At 36.8% G+C, this 16,121-nt stretch overlaps 1 protein-coding gene across 1 annotated transcript in view; it reads left to right on the forward strand.

Annotated features, from left to right (window-relative positions):
* Window positions 1–10,230, forward strand: part of LOC107671382 (arachidonate 5-lipoxygenase-like) — a 53,072-nt gene extending 42,842 nt beyond the window's left edge. Inside the window, exons 9-13 of the mRNA XM_016464297.1 lie at window positions 2,508–2,677; window positions 6,217–6,335; window positions 6,493–6,593; window positions 6,702–6,872; window positions 10,051–10,230. Coding sequence (XP_016319783.1) covers window positions 2,508–2,677; window positions 6,217–6,335; window positions 6,493–6,593; window positions 6,702–6,872; window positions 10,051–10,230 — 741 coding nt within the window. The remainder of the gene's footprint in view (window positions 1–2,507; window positions 2,678–6,216; window positions 6,336–6,492; window positions 6,594–6,701; window positions 6,873–10,050) is intronic.
* The last annotated feature ends 5,891 nt before the right edge of the window (window positions 10,231–16,121 follow it).

Below are 16,121 nucleotides of genomic sequence, written 5' to 3' on the forward strand. Positions count from 1 at the left end.
GCCATCCCCTGTCACCATCCCACATCCACTCCTTTGTCCTTCTTCTAAGTCCCCCTCCCGTCCCTCCCTGTGTTGTTCCTGCGGTGCGAGGTCGCGCCTTCCAGGAGGGGGGCGAACTGTCACACCCCTTTGAACTTTTGTTGTGTTTTTATTCCTCATGTATTCTGTGACCCAGTTTTCTCTCATGTTTGATTGTGTAATTTAGTTCAGGTGTCTGTTTAATTATCCTCATTTGCTCCACTATATTAGTTGTGTTCTGTTCTCTGTTCGTCAACCGGTCGACTAAGTCCCTACATGTTCCTCCTGCCTGTCCGTCCTGTGTTTGCCCTATTTGGAATATTAAAGACTATTTGCATCTCACCGTAGCGTGACAACTACTTGTCGCAGGTTTTTTTTTTAATCTATCAATTATTAAAGTGAAAAGTAAAGTATTTCATATTCATATTAACGCTAGTTTATTCCACTAATATAGGCCTACTTCATTTTTATAATTTTTTTTTCATGCACAAGTGCTGCATGTGCGTGAATGATGTGTGAATCCTATGCTTTGTGCATGTAGGAAGCATCATTATGCATCGTAGGATCAATTAGGATCCAAATCCTATGATAGGATCAAAATAGCAGGATTAGAGCCTTCAGTGATGATTCCTCAGCATGACTTCCAATTTGAAAGGGAAACACTTTTCCTGTTTGAGGTTATGCTTTTTAAAAAAATGGTATGATTTAATGCACGTTTAAATTTATTTTTTTTTTGCTTATTACAGTTACTGATGCCTCATGTCCGTTTCACAATTGCAATCAATGCAAAGGCCCGTAAAATTCTCATCAGTCAAGACGGGATCTTCGTCAAGGTAGCTTTACACCTAATTTAATATATCCATGGATAAACAGCATCTAGATAGGAACCAAAGCAATTCTGTTTATATGTGACTGTTTACATACACACTTTTTTGCTTTAATCAGAATGAATTCATTAAGACTGATGAATCCAAAGGTAGTGTTTACATGAACATATAAATGAAGTGATCGGGTTGATGTGCGTGTTTGTCACGATTTTATTTGAATTTAATCATTTGACAAGCACACACTGCACGAATATCCGGAGTTTCCTGCTCTTTGTGCATCATAAACTTTCTTCTTAATTGCTTCTTTTTAAAGGCTTTTGTTTTAGACAGCAGACTTGAAGTGAAAATTAGAAAAGAAAATTTAAAATTAGCCCACGATTTACTCACCCTCAAGGCATCCTAAATGTATCTAACATTCTTCTTTCAGACAAATCCAATCAGAGTTATATAAAAAATTAACCTGGCTCTTCCAAGCTTTATAATGGCAGTGGGCGGGTGTTTCTATTCAACTGTACAAAAGAAGTGCAATTAAGTGCATCCATCCATAATAAAAAGTACCTTTTATTTTATTATTATGTATGTATTTGGGAGCAGTTGTGCTCTAATGGTTAGAGAGTTGGACTTGTAACCTGAAGGTTGCGGGTACGAGTCTCAGGTCCGTTTGGGGTGAAGTTGTGGTTTTTAATGAGAGACTTAATAACAGCCAGTTTAAGGTTTTAGGGACATATCCTAATGACAATGACGAATTAACAGTATTCAAGAGAGGATCTATGGCTTCTAGAAGCACCTCTTTTAGTAGCTTAGATGGAATAGGGTCTAACATATATGTTGTTGGTTTAGATGATTTAACATACATCTTTATACCATTTTTAATGTCATTGCAAATGCAAAGTTTCAGTTTTCAATCCATGAAGTGTCCTCTCGATCAGCTTATAAAGCAATAATCCACCCCTTCCAAACTTATTTAAATTTATTGTGGATCGAATAAGGCCAGTGTTGCCAGTGTTGTAGTTTTATTATTTGTATTTTTTTTTTTTCTTAATGACTATTTACTTGTCTTTAATAACGATTGAAATTTCTATGAGTTAGATGCTAGTTTTAGCTGTGGTGTCAGTTGGAATAAAGAATTTTAAAAATTTCATTGGTATCTAAAATTTTGGTGTTGTAACTTTATATACTGCAATACAAGGATAAATGTGTCAAAAACAATAAATATTTTATTCCTTACTGGTGTGGCCAGTTAAAATTACTTGTTGAATTAAATTTAAATTGAGAATCTAATTGAATTGTGTATCTAATCCAATTGAGATCTTGTGAATTGGAATTAAATCAAATCAGGACATCTGAATTGATACCCAAGCCTATGATTACCTAGTTCAGGTGTGGTTGATTGGGGTTGGAGCTGAACTCCAGGGCAGCAGCTCATGAGGAGCAGATTTGGAGGCTTATTTGGTTGCATGTAATCATAGCCACTGTATTTATTTAGCTGGTGTTTGCTCTAATACTGTATATTATGTAGTTCCTAAGTATCTGCAAACACAAAAACAGCCATTCACCATTAATCTTCTAGATAATCAGTTCAGTAGGCTAAATATGTGTTTATGGCCTAGTTGATTTCTGGAAATATTTTGGCAAAATTATAACTGAATTATCTGTTTCCAGATTAGTAGCCTAAGTGGAGATGCGATTGAAGAACTGATGAAAAGGGGCATGGATACTTTAACCTACAAGTCCCTGTGTTTCCCTGAGGCTATAAAAGCTAGAGGAATGGAAGATGCACCCAAGTACTATTATAGAGATGATGGCATGAAGATCTGGGAGACAATAAACCGGTAGGTGGTAGAGTAATAGCAGTTCAGGGGTGTGTTTCCCAAAAGCAACTATGGTCGCAATTTCTGTCATTACCAATAGAGTTCAGTGGAACTAACAACCATAGTTAGCTAACGATGCTTTTGGCAAACGCACCCCAGATTATTTGCTACTAGTACAAAAGTTAGCCCACATACACTCATACATATAACATAATGAATATGTTTGCAGTGGTGTAATGTAACGAAGTAATAATACTTTGTTACAGTTTTTAAGTATTTTTTGAGAGTATCTGTACTTATGTCAACTTTCACTACACTACATTAACTGATTAAAATGTATACTTTTACTCCAATACATTTCCTCGAAGCATATTCGTTACTTACTACAAAATAAAATCGGCACAGACGGCAAGAAAGCAGGTTTGACGAATCAGTGGTCTGGCATCTGCAAGTTAGACTCCTAAAAAACACCATTGCTCATGTGCAAACAAGTGCTCGCACAACCGCGGATGATTTAATTTTCAAGTCGAGGCTGGGGTGTGCGATATAGCTACATAATATCTTGTTCCCCTTTCGGGCTCTGTCTTTACATTTATTTTGAAAGATGAAGCTCGCGATTATGGTAAGGGGCGTTACATTTCCGACGGGTGCTTGCGGTGTTCGGCCAATCACAATGCACTGGGTCAGCTGGCCAATCAGAGCAGACTGCGCTTGTCGGAAGGAGGGACTTTGTAGAAAACGAAGCGTTTGAGAGAGGCGGGGCATAGAGGACCTACAATAATGTACAGTATTTGAAAAATAATGTGTTTTTTGAACATTAAAGCATGTCAACATATTCTGTTACACCAAATACACAAAATAATGATCTTTACAAAAGCATCATATGACCGCTTTAAAACTCGAAATTCAAAGCATTCTAAATTGTAAATGGCAAAAATGCCTCTGTATGTTTTTATATTTATATAATTAATATAGTTCATCTATATCACACAAAGAGTGCTGTTCTTTTCTCCAGATATCAGCTTGATAACAAATGTAATAATCATTTGTTGCAAGTTTAATAAAGTTAGCATTAAATGACTTACATTTTAGACATAATATTGCCTGTTTTTGCAAAATTTTGCTAACAAAAATAGCTCCATACAAAGATCACAGCACTGTTTTGTCTCTGAGCGATGGATGGTGTACTTATTGAATGAATCACCTTTTTGAAACGAATCGGTTGAATCTCAGTCAAATGCTTTGTTCCTGAATGAATCAGCTGTTTGAATGAATCGGCTGAATCTCAATGACTCACTCATTAACAGTCACTTACTGCCATCTACTGGCCGTTTTAATTTCACATTTCAACTATTTTTTTCATGTTTCAAATCATTTGAAAATATCAGTATTAAACGGTTTATGTATAAAAAAAATTAAATAAAAAACATTATTTATGCATTTGTAATTGCAGGTTAAATTCACCCATTGTCCCCTCTGAGCTACATTAAACTGTGTAAAGTCATCTAAATGCCATTTCAGATGCAGATTCAAAAAATGTTTTCTTATGATGGAATGAAAGAAAGTACTGGATGAAGTGCTTCTTATGCTCACCCGAAGATACAAAATGGAAGAGTTAAAACTAAACACAATCTTGCATCGCAAACTGTGTATAAACATTTTTATGCATTTATTTGCTCCTTTTCCGTTTTGTATTTACTTGTACTTTTACTTTCAATACATAAGTACATTTAATATTTTAAAAATACTTTTCATATTTAAAGGATAAGTCTGCTTCCAGAATGAAAATTTCCTTGTAAGTTACCCACCCCTATGTCATCCAAGATGTTCATGTCTTTCTTTTTTCAGTTGCAAAGAAATTACGTTTTTTTTTTTAGGAAAACGTTCCAGGATTTTTCTCCATACAGTGGAATTTTATGGTGGCCAGTGGATTGAAGGTTAAAAACGCAGTTTCAATGTAGCTTCAAAGGGCTCTACACGATCCCAGCCTAGGAATAAGGGTCTTGTCTAGCAAAACGATCAGTCATTTTCTTAAAATAAATAAATATTTATAATATTTTTGTAAATATTGATGTTGGAAAGGTCAAGTGTAACATAGGCGGAAGTACCGACCCAGTGTTTGCAAAGCCAACATACAAAGAAAGTCTAATGCCCTTTTACCAGAAAGTAAAACAATGATGTCGGACGATTTTAAAGTTGGAGGAGAAAATAAGATGGAGTTTTTAACTTAACTACACAGACAAAGAACTAACCGCGTGTGACCTTTCCAACAGGATTATGTAATGTGTGGAGACGCACATGCGCATCACAGAGCTAGAGCAAGCCAAGCATTTGTGGTTAAAAAATATTATTTTTAAAAAAGGACATAATTTTGCTAGATAGGACACTTATTCCTCAGCTGGGATCGTGTAGAGCCCTTTGAAGCTTCATTGAATCCGCTGGCCACCATTAAAGTCCATTGTACGATGAAAAATCCTGCAATGTTTTCCTCAAAAAAACTTAATTTCTTTGCGACTGAAGAAAGAAAGACATGAATATCTTAGATGACAGGGATGAGTGACTTGTCAGGAAATTTTATTTCTGGAAGTGGACTAATCCTTTAAGTACAAGAAATATCACATACTTTAAGAGTGTTTTCACACCTGTAGATCGATTGCTTTGTTCCGAAACAGGGATTAAAATTATTACAATGTTGCTTTTTATTCTTGGTGCGGTTCGCTTTCACACGGCAAAGTTTCTAAAGGACCAAATTTGTTAATACAAGTCACGCGCGAGTAAACTGTCCTCTCATTGGTCAAAGTTCCACGTTTTATTTTCCGGGATTCCACTTAGCTGTCACAGCTGTCATCTGTCAGGATGGAAGGACAACAGCTTTGCGGGCTTATTGTTGTTGTTTTTTGTAGCTGTCGTTAATAATAATTTATCATTTTGAGCAGGAGTCCAGGATTGATTGGCAAAACATTTTTAAAATGCACCTACTACAAAGAAGAGCAATAAGACCGCATTATAAAACAAAAAAGTGCGCTTTAATTTTTGAATGGCAAAGACGTGCTCACCCACAGGCATTCACTGGTTCATTTTGAGGTATTAGCAAAACAACAAAGCAAATGCTTTTCACGGAACTTAAGTAATTACCCTTCATAAATTGTGATATAGCCTGGTTCGTTGGTCCGTTGGATCGGATTGCTTTCTCACTACAACCGAACCGCTCCAGAGTTCGTTTTCAATCGAGCCGAGACCACCTCGTTCAGGCGATCTCGGACCGATTGTTTTGGCGCGGATCTGAGCGCGATTGCCGTGTTCACATATGCCCAAACGAACCGAGCTAAGGGGGGAAACGCACCAGGTTCCGAAACAACAGGCCATGTGTGAAAACACCCTAAGACTTTAACTCAGGTAAAATTCTAAACAGTGACTTCAACTTCTACCAAAGTCCTTTTCTGGTAAGATAAGTGTGGGTTTCAGGTACTTTATCCACCACCGTATGTTTGGCATCCAGAGTTTTTTGTTTTTGTTTGATTTTAATTAGTTGATTCATCATATTATTGATCTTCCTGTAGTTTTGTTTCTGATGTGGTCGAGATCTACTATGACAGCGATGAGGCGGTTCTGAAAGATGTGGAGATTCAAGAATTTGTTAAGGACGTATCCCTCTTTGGCATTGAAGATAAGACTGATAGTGAGTACAGGTTCAACTTGAGCAGAATGTCAGTGTACGTTTGTATGTGCAAGCATGTGTGATTGTTTATATTCTTGTATATTCTATATGCATGGTCATGTGTATCAAATCAACTGTAAATGTACACAAGATAAATGCATATTGCCACTGTTTACAGAGTTCCCAAAGTCTCTGAATAGTCGAGTGGAGCTAGCCGAGTACCTGACTGCTGTGATATTCACAGGTTCAGCACAGCATGCTGCTGTCAACTTTGGACAGGTGAGATAACACACTTGCAGATTATTGGCAAGAGTATTAAAAAGTGCTAGGCAAAATTCTGGATGATATCTATAAGCTAACATCTGTAAGAAAACTTTTGCATTCCAGCTTGACTGGTATGGCTGGATCCCCAACAGTCCTTCCACCATGCGCAAGCCGCCTCCTCAAGAGAAGGGCATAGTGGATCTGGACGTCATCATGAAAACTTTGCCTGACCGTGATTGTTCCAGTTTGGTTCTAGGAACAGTTTGGAGCCTCAGTCAGTTCCAGAAAAATGAGGTTTGACATCTGATTTGGATATACTTTCCTTTTAAAATTTTAGAGGACATGGTAGAAGCCTCGTCCAAATCGATGTGAAAAATAATGAATCTTTTACTAGCTGAGGGTAAAAAGCATCAAGGTATGAGTTAAAAGACAAAAGGCCAAAGATTGTTGTTTACTAACAAAGTTCTGGTAGATCACATTCAGATAATCAATTCAATTAGTATGTGAGGATTGTCACGACCAGCTCAAAGCTGTAACAAATGAAAGGAGGACATGCGGTTGGTAAGGTTGCAACAAATTATTTATTAACAAAAGAACGGAAAAATAACTGCCATTTCTGTTTGACACAGATGTTATGGAGTTAGACAGAACAAGTCTCACAACTCATAACAAAATCCAAATAAACATTCCAAAACCAAAAACAAACAAAGCAATCGGGAGCAAACCAGGCACCCCACACCAACAAAGCAAAGACTTTTATAGCAGAAAGAACAGGTGGACATCGTTCTCTTGATGAGTCTCCTAGACACACCCACTGGCCGGCCATAGCAGGAAGAGCAGGAGACTCATCACAGGATAATATATATATATACACTGAACAAAATTATAAACGCAACACTTTTGTTTTTGCCCCCATTTTTCATGAGCTGAACTCAAAGATCTAAGACTTTTTCTATGTACACAAAAGGCCTATTTCTCTCAAATATTGTTCACAAATCTGTCTAAATCTGTGTTAGTGAGCACTTCTCCTTTGCCGAGATAATCCATCCACCTCACATATGTGGCATATCAAGATGCTGATTAGACAGCATGATTATTGCACAGGTGTGCCTTAGGCTGGCCACAATAAAAGGCCACTCTAAAATGTGCAGTTTTATCACACAGCACAATGCCATAGATGTCGCAAGTTTTGAGGGAGCGTGCAATTGGCATGCTGACTGCAGGAATTGAATGTTAATTTCTCTACCATAAGCCGTCTCCAAAGGCGTTTCAGAGAATTTGGCAGTACATCCAACCGGCCTCACAACCGCAAGCAAGCCTATAGGCTATTTTAGTTCTCCTCACTCCGCAAAAAATCTTTTAAATTTAACTGTATTCAGAACAAAACAAGAATGAAAAATATAAGTTGCTAAACAAGCCAAAACGAATTAATTGAAAGCAAAACTGAAAGCAAACGCCTTTGTTCTCACGCAGCCTACCTCTATCATTCTGCACGAATCCAAATGTTTCCATATTCGCGATGTATTTGAATGCTAAATTATTAACCTTTTTAGTATGTAAACCATGCTTTTGTAGGCTACTTAATGCACTTTCCGAAAAAACAAAAAAAACAAATCACACTCATTAACAAATACGTGCTTGGCCCGAGCTTAGGCTGAACGACACGGATTGTACAGACGATTTTAATTAACCAGTGTATCTATATTTGATTGACTATTTTATTCTGACAATGAACGGCTGCAATGTTTGCAATGCTATATGTGTGTGCGTGAGGCGACGGCGCGATCGAACAGTGGAAACATAAAATAATCCGTAATTTTTGGTCATACAGATCCTTTGAAATTGCAATGCGTTTACTTTTATTTTAGGATGCGCTTGTCATCTCGGTTTCCTTTCCGTGAACTTTTGCAGAGCGCAGCACCACAAAAATGAACCAAACTCAGCAGCATATTTTATATTAGGCCTAATGTAAAAAAAAAAAAAAATCTTTTTTCTTATCTGTTAATTATTTGAGTCAAATATATTTCGTGTATTAATTCCTTTTATATGTAGACTATGATTTAATAAAAACAAATTGTTACTTTTAGTTAAACTTAATTTCTGTTGCTTGTCTCTTTCTCTTCTCCGACCCCCGCAGTATGCCCATCTCACAAATGTAGAATCCGTCTCAGTCATCTCAACCATCGAATTACAGCAACAGGAAATAGACAAAGTATTTTACCCGCGGAATTTATTGTTTGGTGCTGTTTTGCGGTGTTAGTAAATTCACCACTTAATTTTGAGTTAAAATATGTTGTAACGTGCGTTACTGAGATTGTAACGAGTAATAATATTACCCAAATGTTATTAGTAATGCGTTATATTACTGCGTTACAGCAAAAAAGTAATATACTACTGTAATATCGTTACTTTTGTAATGCGTTATTCCCAACACTGTATATATATATATATATATATAGTTTCCAGCATCCCTCCACCACTCCTGTCTATTCCTATCTGCTTGTTAAGTGGTGATATAAGGAACACCGTTCTTTCAACTTCATCTCAGCTACTTGTCGTTTCTGGAAGATGCGCTGAGAGAAATAACCCAGGATTTACCTCAGAAGAAAAACGTAAAGAGCACCATGTGCTTGTTTCGAATAAGAATACTATTATAACAGACATCCATGAGTGTCATTTTCTTCATATTGGACATTTAAGGTAAGCTTTCATAAACTTACTTGTGTGCACTATAATCTCAGAGCTCACAGCATCCCAGCCACCAATATTTTAAAGATTTAAAAAAGATGAATTATTGTCTGGCCATCTGAGATCTCCTTATGGTGACAGGTTAGGATTATGATTTTTCTATGGTTTTACAGCGCACAGTGAATGTACATTGGTCCCTTTTGTTGTTTGCTATTTGCATCTGAAAGAGTGCTTGGACCCAGAAATTGGCGATGTGTGAAGTCAGGCTCAACAAGCAGATCCCATTTTGGGATTTGGCGGGAGTTCTCTGGGTTAGGGCTGAATTCCAAGCTCGGAGCCCTCCCCTCGAACGACATGCCAAATGCAATCTACAACAAATTCATGAGTTCGCACTTACATATGATCCTGCTTAAAAAAAGAGAACGCTTACTTGCTACAGTCTATGGGCCAGATTTACTATCAGCCTGCGTTAGCGCAAACCCCGTTTGTGGCATAAAAAACTTCTGCCAGTATTTACTAAAGACGCACAGTGAAAAGTTAGCACTGAAAAGGCATGGACATGGTTATTTTTGTGGCTGACCATATTGCATATACATTTGTGGGAGTTTCCCTGTTAGACACAATTTATGGAAGGACAGTATTTAAAGGATTCACATAACATTATTTACTAAGATTTGTGCTCACTTTACCTTTATTAAAAGGTTAAGGTTATTTACCTTTAGCTATATTAAAAATAATGACAAATGTTGTTCTTTTTTCTTAAGAATTTACTTTTTTCCCCCAGCGGTTCTTAGGCATGTATCCAGATATGTACTTCACGGAGCAACCAGTGAAGGAAGCCATCAAGACTTTCTGCAAGAAACTAGATGATCTGACCGACCAAATCAAGAGCCGGAATAAAACAATAACAATGGATTATTGTTATTTGTCCCCAGATCAAATCCCCAACAGTGTTACAATTTAAGAACATATTTCTAGAAACATGTTGCCAGGCAGCATTTACAGCCAATGGATGTTTGACCTAGAGAAGAACAGCTGTATTTAAAAGGCACAAAAAAATTCAGAAATTGTTTGATTTATGACTCTTGATATATATATATATATATATAGTTTCCAGCATCCCTCCACCACTCCTGTCTATTCCTATCTGCTTGTTAAGTGGTGATATAAGGAACACCGTTCTTTCAACTTCATCTCAGCTACTTGTCGTTTCTGGAAGATGCGCTGAGAGAAATAACCCAGGATTTACCTCAGAAGAAAAACGTAAAGAGCACCATGTGCTTGTTTCGAATAAGAATACTATTATAACAGACATCCATGAGTGTCATTTTCTTCATATTGGACATTCTGTATTTAAAAGGCACAAAAAAATTCAGAAATTGTTTGATTTATGACTCTTGTTGCTGGAAAGTAAGGTATATTATCTGAGGGCTGACTGTTGGTCCGGCTCATGCCAAGAAAGTAGAACCATATATCTGGTGTCGCTTTCAAAGAGCACATATAATCTGGTGTTACATTCCATTTATTATTGCCTTTATTTTCTTTATTCATATAAACTTGCATAATCATATATCCATACTATGGTATTCACAGTGCGATTACATGCATGTTCTTAAGCCAATTATTCTTAATAAGCCAACAATTACCTCAGAAGAAAAACGTAAAGAGCACCATGTGCTTGTTTCGAATAAGAATACTATTATAACAGACATCCATGAGTGTCATTTTCTTCATATTGGACATTTAAGGTAAGCTTTCATAAACTTACTTGTGTGCACTATAATCTCAGAGCTCACAGCATCCCAGCCACCAATATTTTAAAGATTTAAAAAAGATGAATTATTGTCTGGCCATCTGAGATCTCCTTATGGTGACAGGTTAGGATTATGATTTTTCTATGGTTTTACAGCACACAGTGAATGTACATTGGTCCCTTTTGTTGTTTGCTATTTGCATCTGAAAGAGTGCTTGGACCCAGAAATTGGCGATGTGTGAAGTCAGGCTCAACAAGCAGATCCCATTTTGGGATTTGGCGGGAGTTCTCTGGGTTAGGGCTGAATTCCAAGCTCGGAGCCCTCCCCTCGAACGACATGCCAAATGCAATCTACAACAAATTCATGAGTTCGCACTTACATATGATCCTGCTTAAAAAAAGAGAACGCTTACTTGCTACAGTCTATGGGCCAGATTTACTATCAGCCTGCGTTAGCGCAAACCCCGTTTGTGGCATAAAAAACTTCTGCCAGTATTTACTAAAGACGCACAGTGAAAAGTTAGCACTGAAAAGGCATGGACATGGTTATTTTTGTGGCTGACCATATTGCATATACATTTGTGGGAGTTTCCCTGTTAGACACAATTTATGGAAGGACAGTATTTAAAGGATTCACATAACATTATTTACTAAGATTTGTGCTCACTTTACCTTTATTAAAAGGTTAAGGTTATTTACCTTTAGCTATATTAAAAATAATGACAAATGTTGTTCTTTTTTCTTAAGAATTTACTTTTTTCCCCCAGCGGTTCTTAGGCATGTATCCAGATATGTACTTCACGGAGCAACCAGTGAAGGAAGCCATCAAGACTTTCTGCAAGAAACTAGATGATCTGACCGACCAAATCAAGAGCCGGAATAAAACAATAACAATGGATTATTGTTATTTGTCCCCAGATCAAATCCCCAACAGTGTTACAATTTAAGAACATATTTCTAGAAACATGTTGCCAGGCAGCATTTACAGCCAATGGATGTTTGACCTAGAGAAGAACAGCTGTATTTAAAAGGCACAAAAAAATTCAGAAATTGTTTGATTTATGACTCTTGTTGCTGGAAAGTAAGGTATATTATCTGAGGGCTGACTGTTGGTCCGGCTCATGCCAAGAAAGTAGAACCATATATCTGGTGTCGCTTTCAAAGAGCACATATAATCTGGTGTTACATTCCATTTATTATTGCCTTTATTTTCTTTATTCATATAAACTTGCATAATCATATATCCATACTATGGTATTCACAGTGCGATTACATGCATGTTCTTAAGCCAATTATTCTTAATAAGCCAACAACTTGATTTGCGTTGTCGGGTTACTGATTTGGATGTAAACAGGGAAAACGGGTTATTTCAATAAGCAGATTTTAGTGAGTAATCAGTGTACTGGTGTGCATGTTAATGTGCTCATCTTTTGATTCATTTACATAGTCTTAATTATAATATGTATGGTGACAGGTTAGGATTATGATTTTTCTATGGTTTTACAGCGCACAGTGAATGTACATTGGTCCCTTTTGTTGTTTGCTATTTGCATCTGAAAGAGTGCTTGGACCCAGAAATTGGCGATGTGTGAAGTCAGGCTCAACAAGCAGATCCCATTTTGGGATTTGGCGGGAGTTCTCTGGGTTAGGGCTGAATTCCAAGCTCGGAGCCCTCCCCTCGAACGACATGCCAAATGCAATCTACAACAAATTCATGAGTTCGCACTTACATATGATCCTGCTTAAAAAAAGAGAACGCTTACTTGCTACAGTCTATGGGCCAGATTTACTATCAGCCTGCGTTAGCGCAAACCCCGTTTGTGGCATAAAAAACTTCTGCCAGTATTTACTAAAGACGCACAGTGAAAAGTTAGCACTGAAAAGGCATGGACATGGTTATTTTTGTGGCTGACCATATTGCATATACATTTGTGGGAGTTTCCCTGTTAGACACAATTTATGGAAGGACAGTATTTAAAGGATTCACATAACATTATTTACTAAGATTTGTGCTCACTTTACCTTTATTAAAAGGTTAAGGTTATTTACCTTTAGCTATATTAAAAATAATGACAAATGTTGTTCTTTTTTCTTAAGAATTTACTTTTTTCCCCCAGCGGTTCTTAGGCATGTATCCAGATATGTACTTCACGGAGCAACCAGTGAAGGAAGCCATCAAGACTTTCTGCAAGAAACTAGATGATCTGACCGACCAAATCAAGAGCCGGAATAAAACAATAACAATGGATTATTGTTATTTGTCCCCAGATCAAATCCCCAACAGTGTTACAATTTAAGAACATATTTCTAGAAACATGTTGCCAGGCAGCATTTACAGCCAATGGATGTTTGACCTAGAGAAGAACAGCTGTATTTAAAAGGCACAAAAAAATTCAGAAATTGTTTGATTTATGACTCTTGTTGCTGGAAAGTAAGGTATATTATCTGAGGGCTGACTGTTGGTCCGGCTCATGCCAAGAAAGTAGAACCATATATCTGGTGTCGCTTTCAAAGAGCACATATAATCTGGTGTTACATTCCATTTATTATTGCCTTTATTTTCTTTATTCATATAAACTTGCATAATCATATATCCATACTATGGTATTCACAGTGCGATTACATGCATGTTCTTAAGCCAATTATTCTTAATAAGCCAACAACTTGATTTGCGTTGTCGGGTTACTGATTTGGATGTAAACAGGGAAAACGGGTTATTTCAATAAGCAGATTTTAGTGAGTAATCAGTGTACTGGTGTGCATGTTAATGTGCTCATCTTTTGATTCATTTACATAGTCTTAATTATAATATGTTGTTTATGGTCTGTTTTAGGGTATCATTTTATTTTTATTTAAATTTTTAACCTCCAGTTATATTGATATTTTACATCTGTATTGGTTTTGATTAACATACCTTAAGACTTAAAATAATAATTCAAAGGTTTAAAGGTAAAAAGATACTTTAATAGAAACATTGAATATATTAAGACACATTAACATTAACACACTTATATGCGTCTTATGTATATGTGTTTTAACCTAAGAATTTCATACAAAAGTAAAAGTTTTACAAAAATACCTTAACTGGTAGACTTTGATGCTAGCAACACCAATGTCATGGGTTCCATTCTCTAGTAACACATATTCTTAATGCATTAAAGGTTATATTCACCCCAAAATTAACATTGTCATCATTTACTCACCTTCATGTTGTTGTAAACCTGTAAGAATTTATTTATTCTATTGAACACAAAAGAAGATATTTTGATGAATGATGGTAACCAGTGGTGTAGTGCAAAGTATACACCGTACCCACTTCATTGTCAGTCGGCATTGCATATGGTTAAATGGGTAAAAAAGTCTAGAAGCCAGAAAATTCATATAGTCACTGATGCAAGTGTAGCCAGGTAGTTGTGTGTAGTCTGAAAGATAAAAATATATATATAAAAAATAACAGTGAAAGTAAAACAAAAATCATTGGCTTATGAATACCCAACACAGATTCTGACATCAATTTTATGAAGCAATGTGAGTGCTTTCTTTGTGCACAAAATGTAACTTGCCACTTTATTTACAAAATAATAGCATCCCCACAATCAACACAACAGTTCATGCAACAATCATACCTTTGTGAACGCGCATCACAGGTCATTATATTCCTTAATAAAATGGTAAACAATGTTTAATTTTGGGCAAACAAAGTACTCGTCACGTCATAAAATTGGGGTTAACCACTCAGCCCTCTACGGACACCTTGGCAATTGAATCGCCATTGGCTAGTAAATTTTTTTGTTTATTCGCCAGAATGAGATATATGTGTGTGTGTGTAAAATGGCAGTTTTATAAATATCTGAAAGTACACTTAACATCAGTCAGTTAAGCATTGAAATATGATAGTCAATATTATTTAATGATAGAAGTTTAGTAATTAGAATTAAAACTTGATAACCATGTATAAATGCATATTAGTCATTTTAACTGAACTTCGGACTGGTGCTGGTGCTTTTTTGGTCATTCAGTAAAAAAAAAAAAAAAAAAAGGAACAAACTAACAAAAATACTGATAAGATGATACGAATTCTAATAAGAACAATATAAAACGCACTAAGGATTAATGAGCTGCTGGATGAATGAGTATCAGGTTGTGTGCATTCGCTCAAACTGATTTGCTGAAATCAAAACAGGGACGATAATAGGTGAGCGCCAGCCAATGAAATTGCTGTTTGCGCATTAGTTCCACCCACTACCGGAGAAAGAGGTAGTTCTTGAAAGCTGAAAAATTCCAAAAGGAACTTCATTATTTTGACAACAAAATACAAAGAACATCGGTTACATGTACTGCGTCAATTCTCTTTCTCTGCGTGTGTGTGTGTGAAACAAAGCGACGGCGAGTCGTGTGTCTTCACACTAGAGTTTACGGTACGTTAAATACAGGTGCGTTGCACATCCATTCAGATGAACTGAAAAACAGCACAGATCGCTTGACAGAGAATGAAACTCTGAAGCGCTCAGTCAGAGTGTGAAAATATATCTGTGCTAAACTTATACTTAGCCTCCAACTCACACACTGGCGAGTAAAATGAGTAAATTTATTAGCCATTGGCTAATATTAGACAATTTAGTCGCATATGCGAGTGATTTACTCACAATGTAGAGGGTTGCCACTGGAGTCACGTTGAATACTTTAATTCAATTAAATTCAGGTTTATTTGTATAGCGCTTTTTACGATACATATCGTTGCAAAGCAACTGTCATAAAGCAAGGCCAGACACAATGGGTAAGTGAAAGACAGGATGGTTTATTGATACAGGATGTGGAGGAATGGAACGGGTTAGGTTAAGGCAGGTGAATGTCAACAGAGTGAATGGTTCCAGGGTTCTTATCTGAGTTCTGAGGGCGAGTATCTGATGCCGGTTTCGTGGGAGACCGTGGAACAGCTTCCAAGGAGTCATTGGAGGATCGCAGGTAAGTCTTTCTCGGAGAATATCGTATAGCGAGTCCAGAACAGTCCATAGGAGTGAACGGTAGACCAGACAGTGAGTGACTGAGATGTGTGTGTATTTGTAGTGTGGCTTGATTGGTGACAGCAGGTGCGGGGGATC

The sequence above is a fragment of the Sinocyclocheilus anshuiensis genome, unplaced genomic scaffold (genome assembly GCF_001515605.1).
Source record: "Sinocyclocheilus anshuiensis isolate Anshui unplaced genomic scaffold, SAMN03320099.WGS_v1.1 scaffold3505, whole genome shotgun sequence".
Taxonomy (NCBI): Eukaryota; Metazoa; Chordata; class Actinopteri; order Cypriniformes; family Cyprinidae; genus Sinocyclocheilus; species Sinocyclocheilus anshuiensis.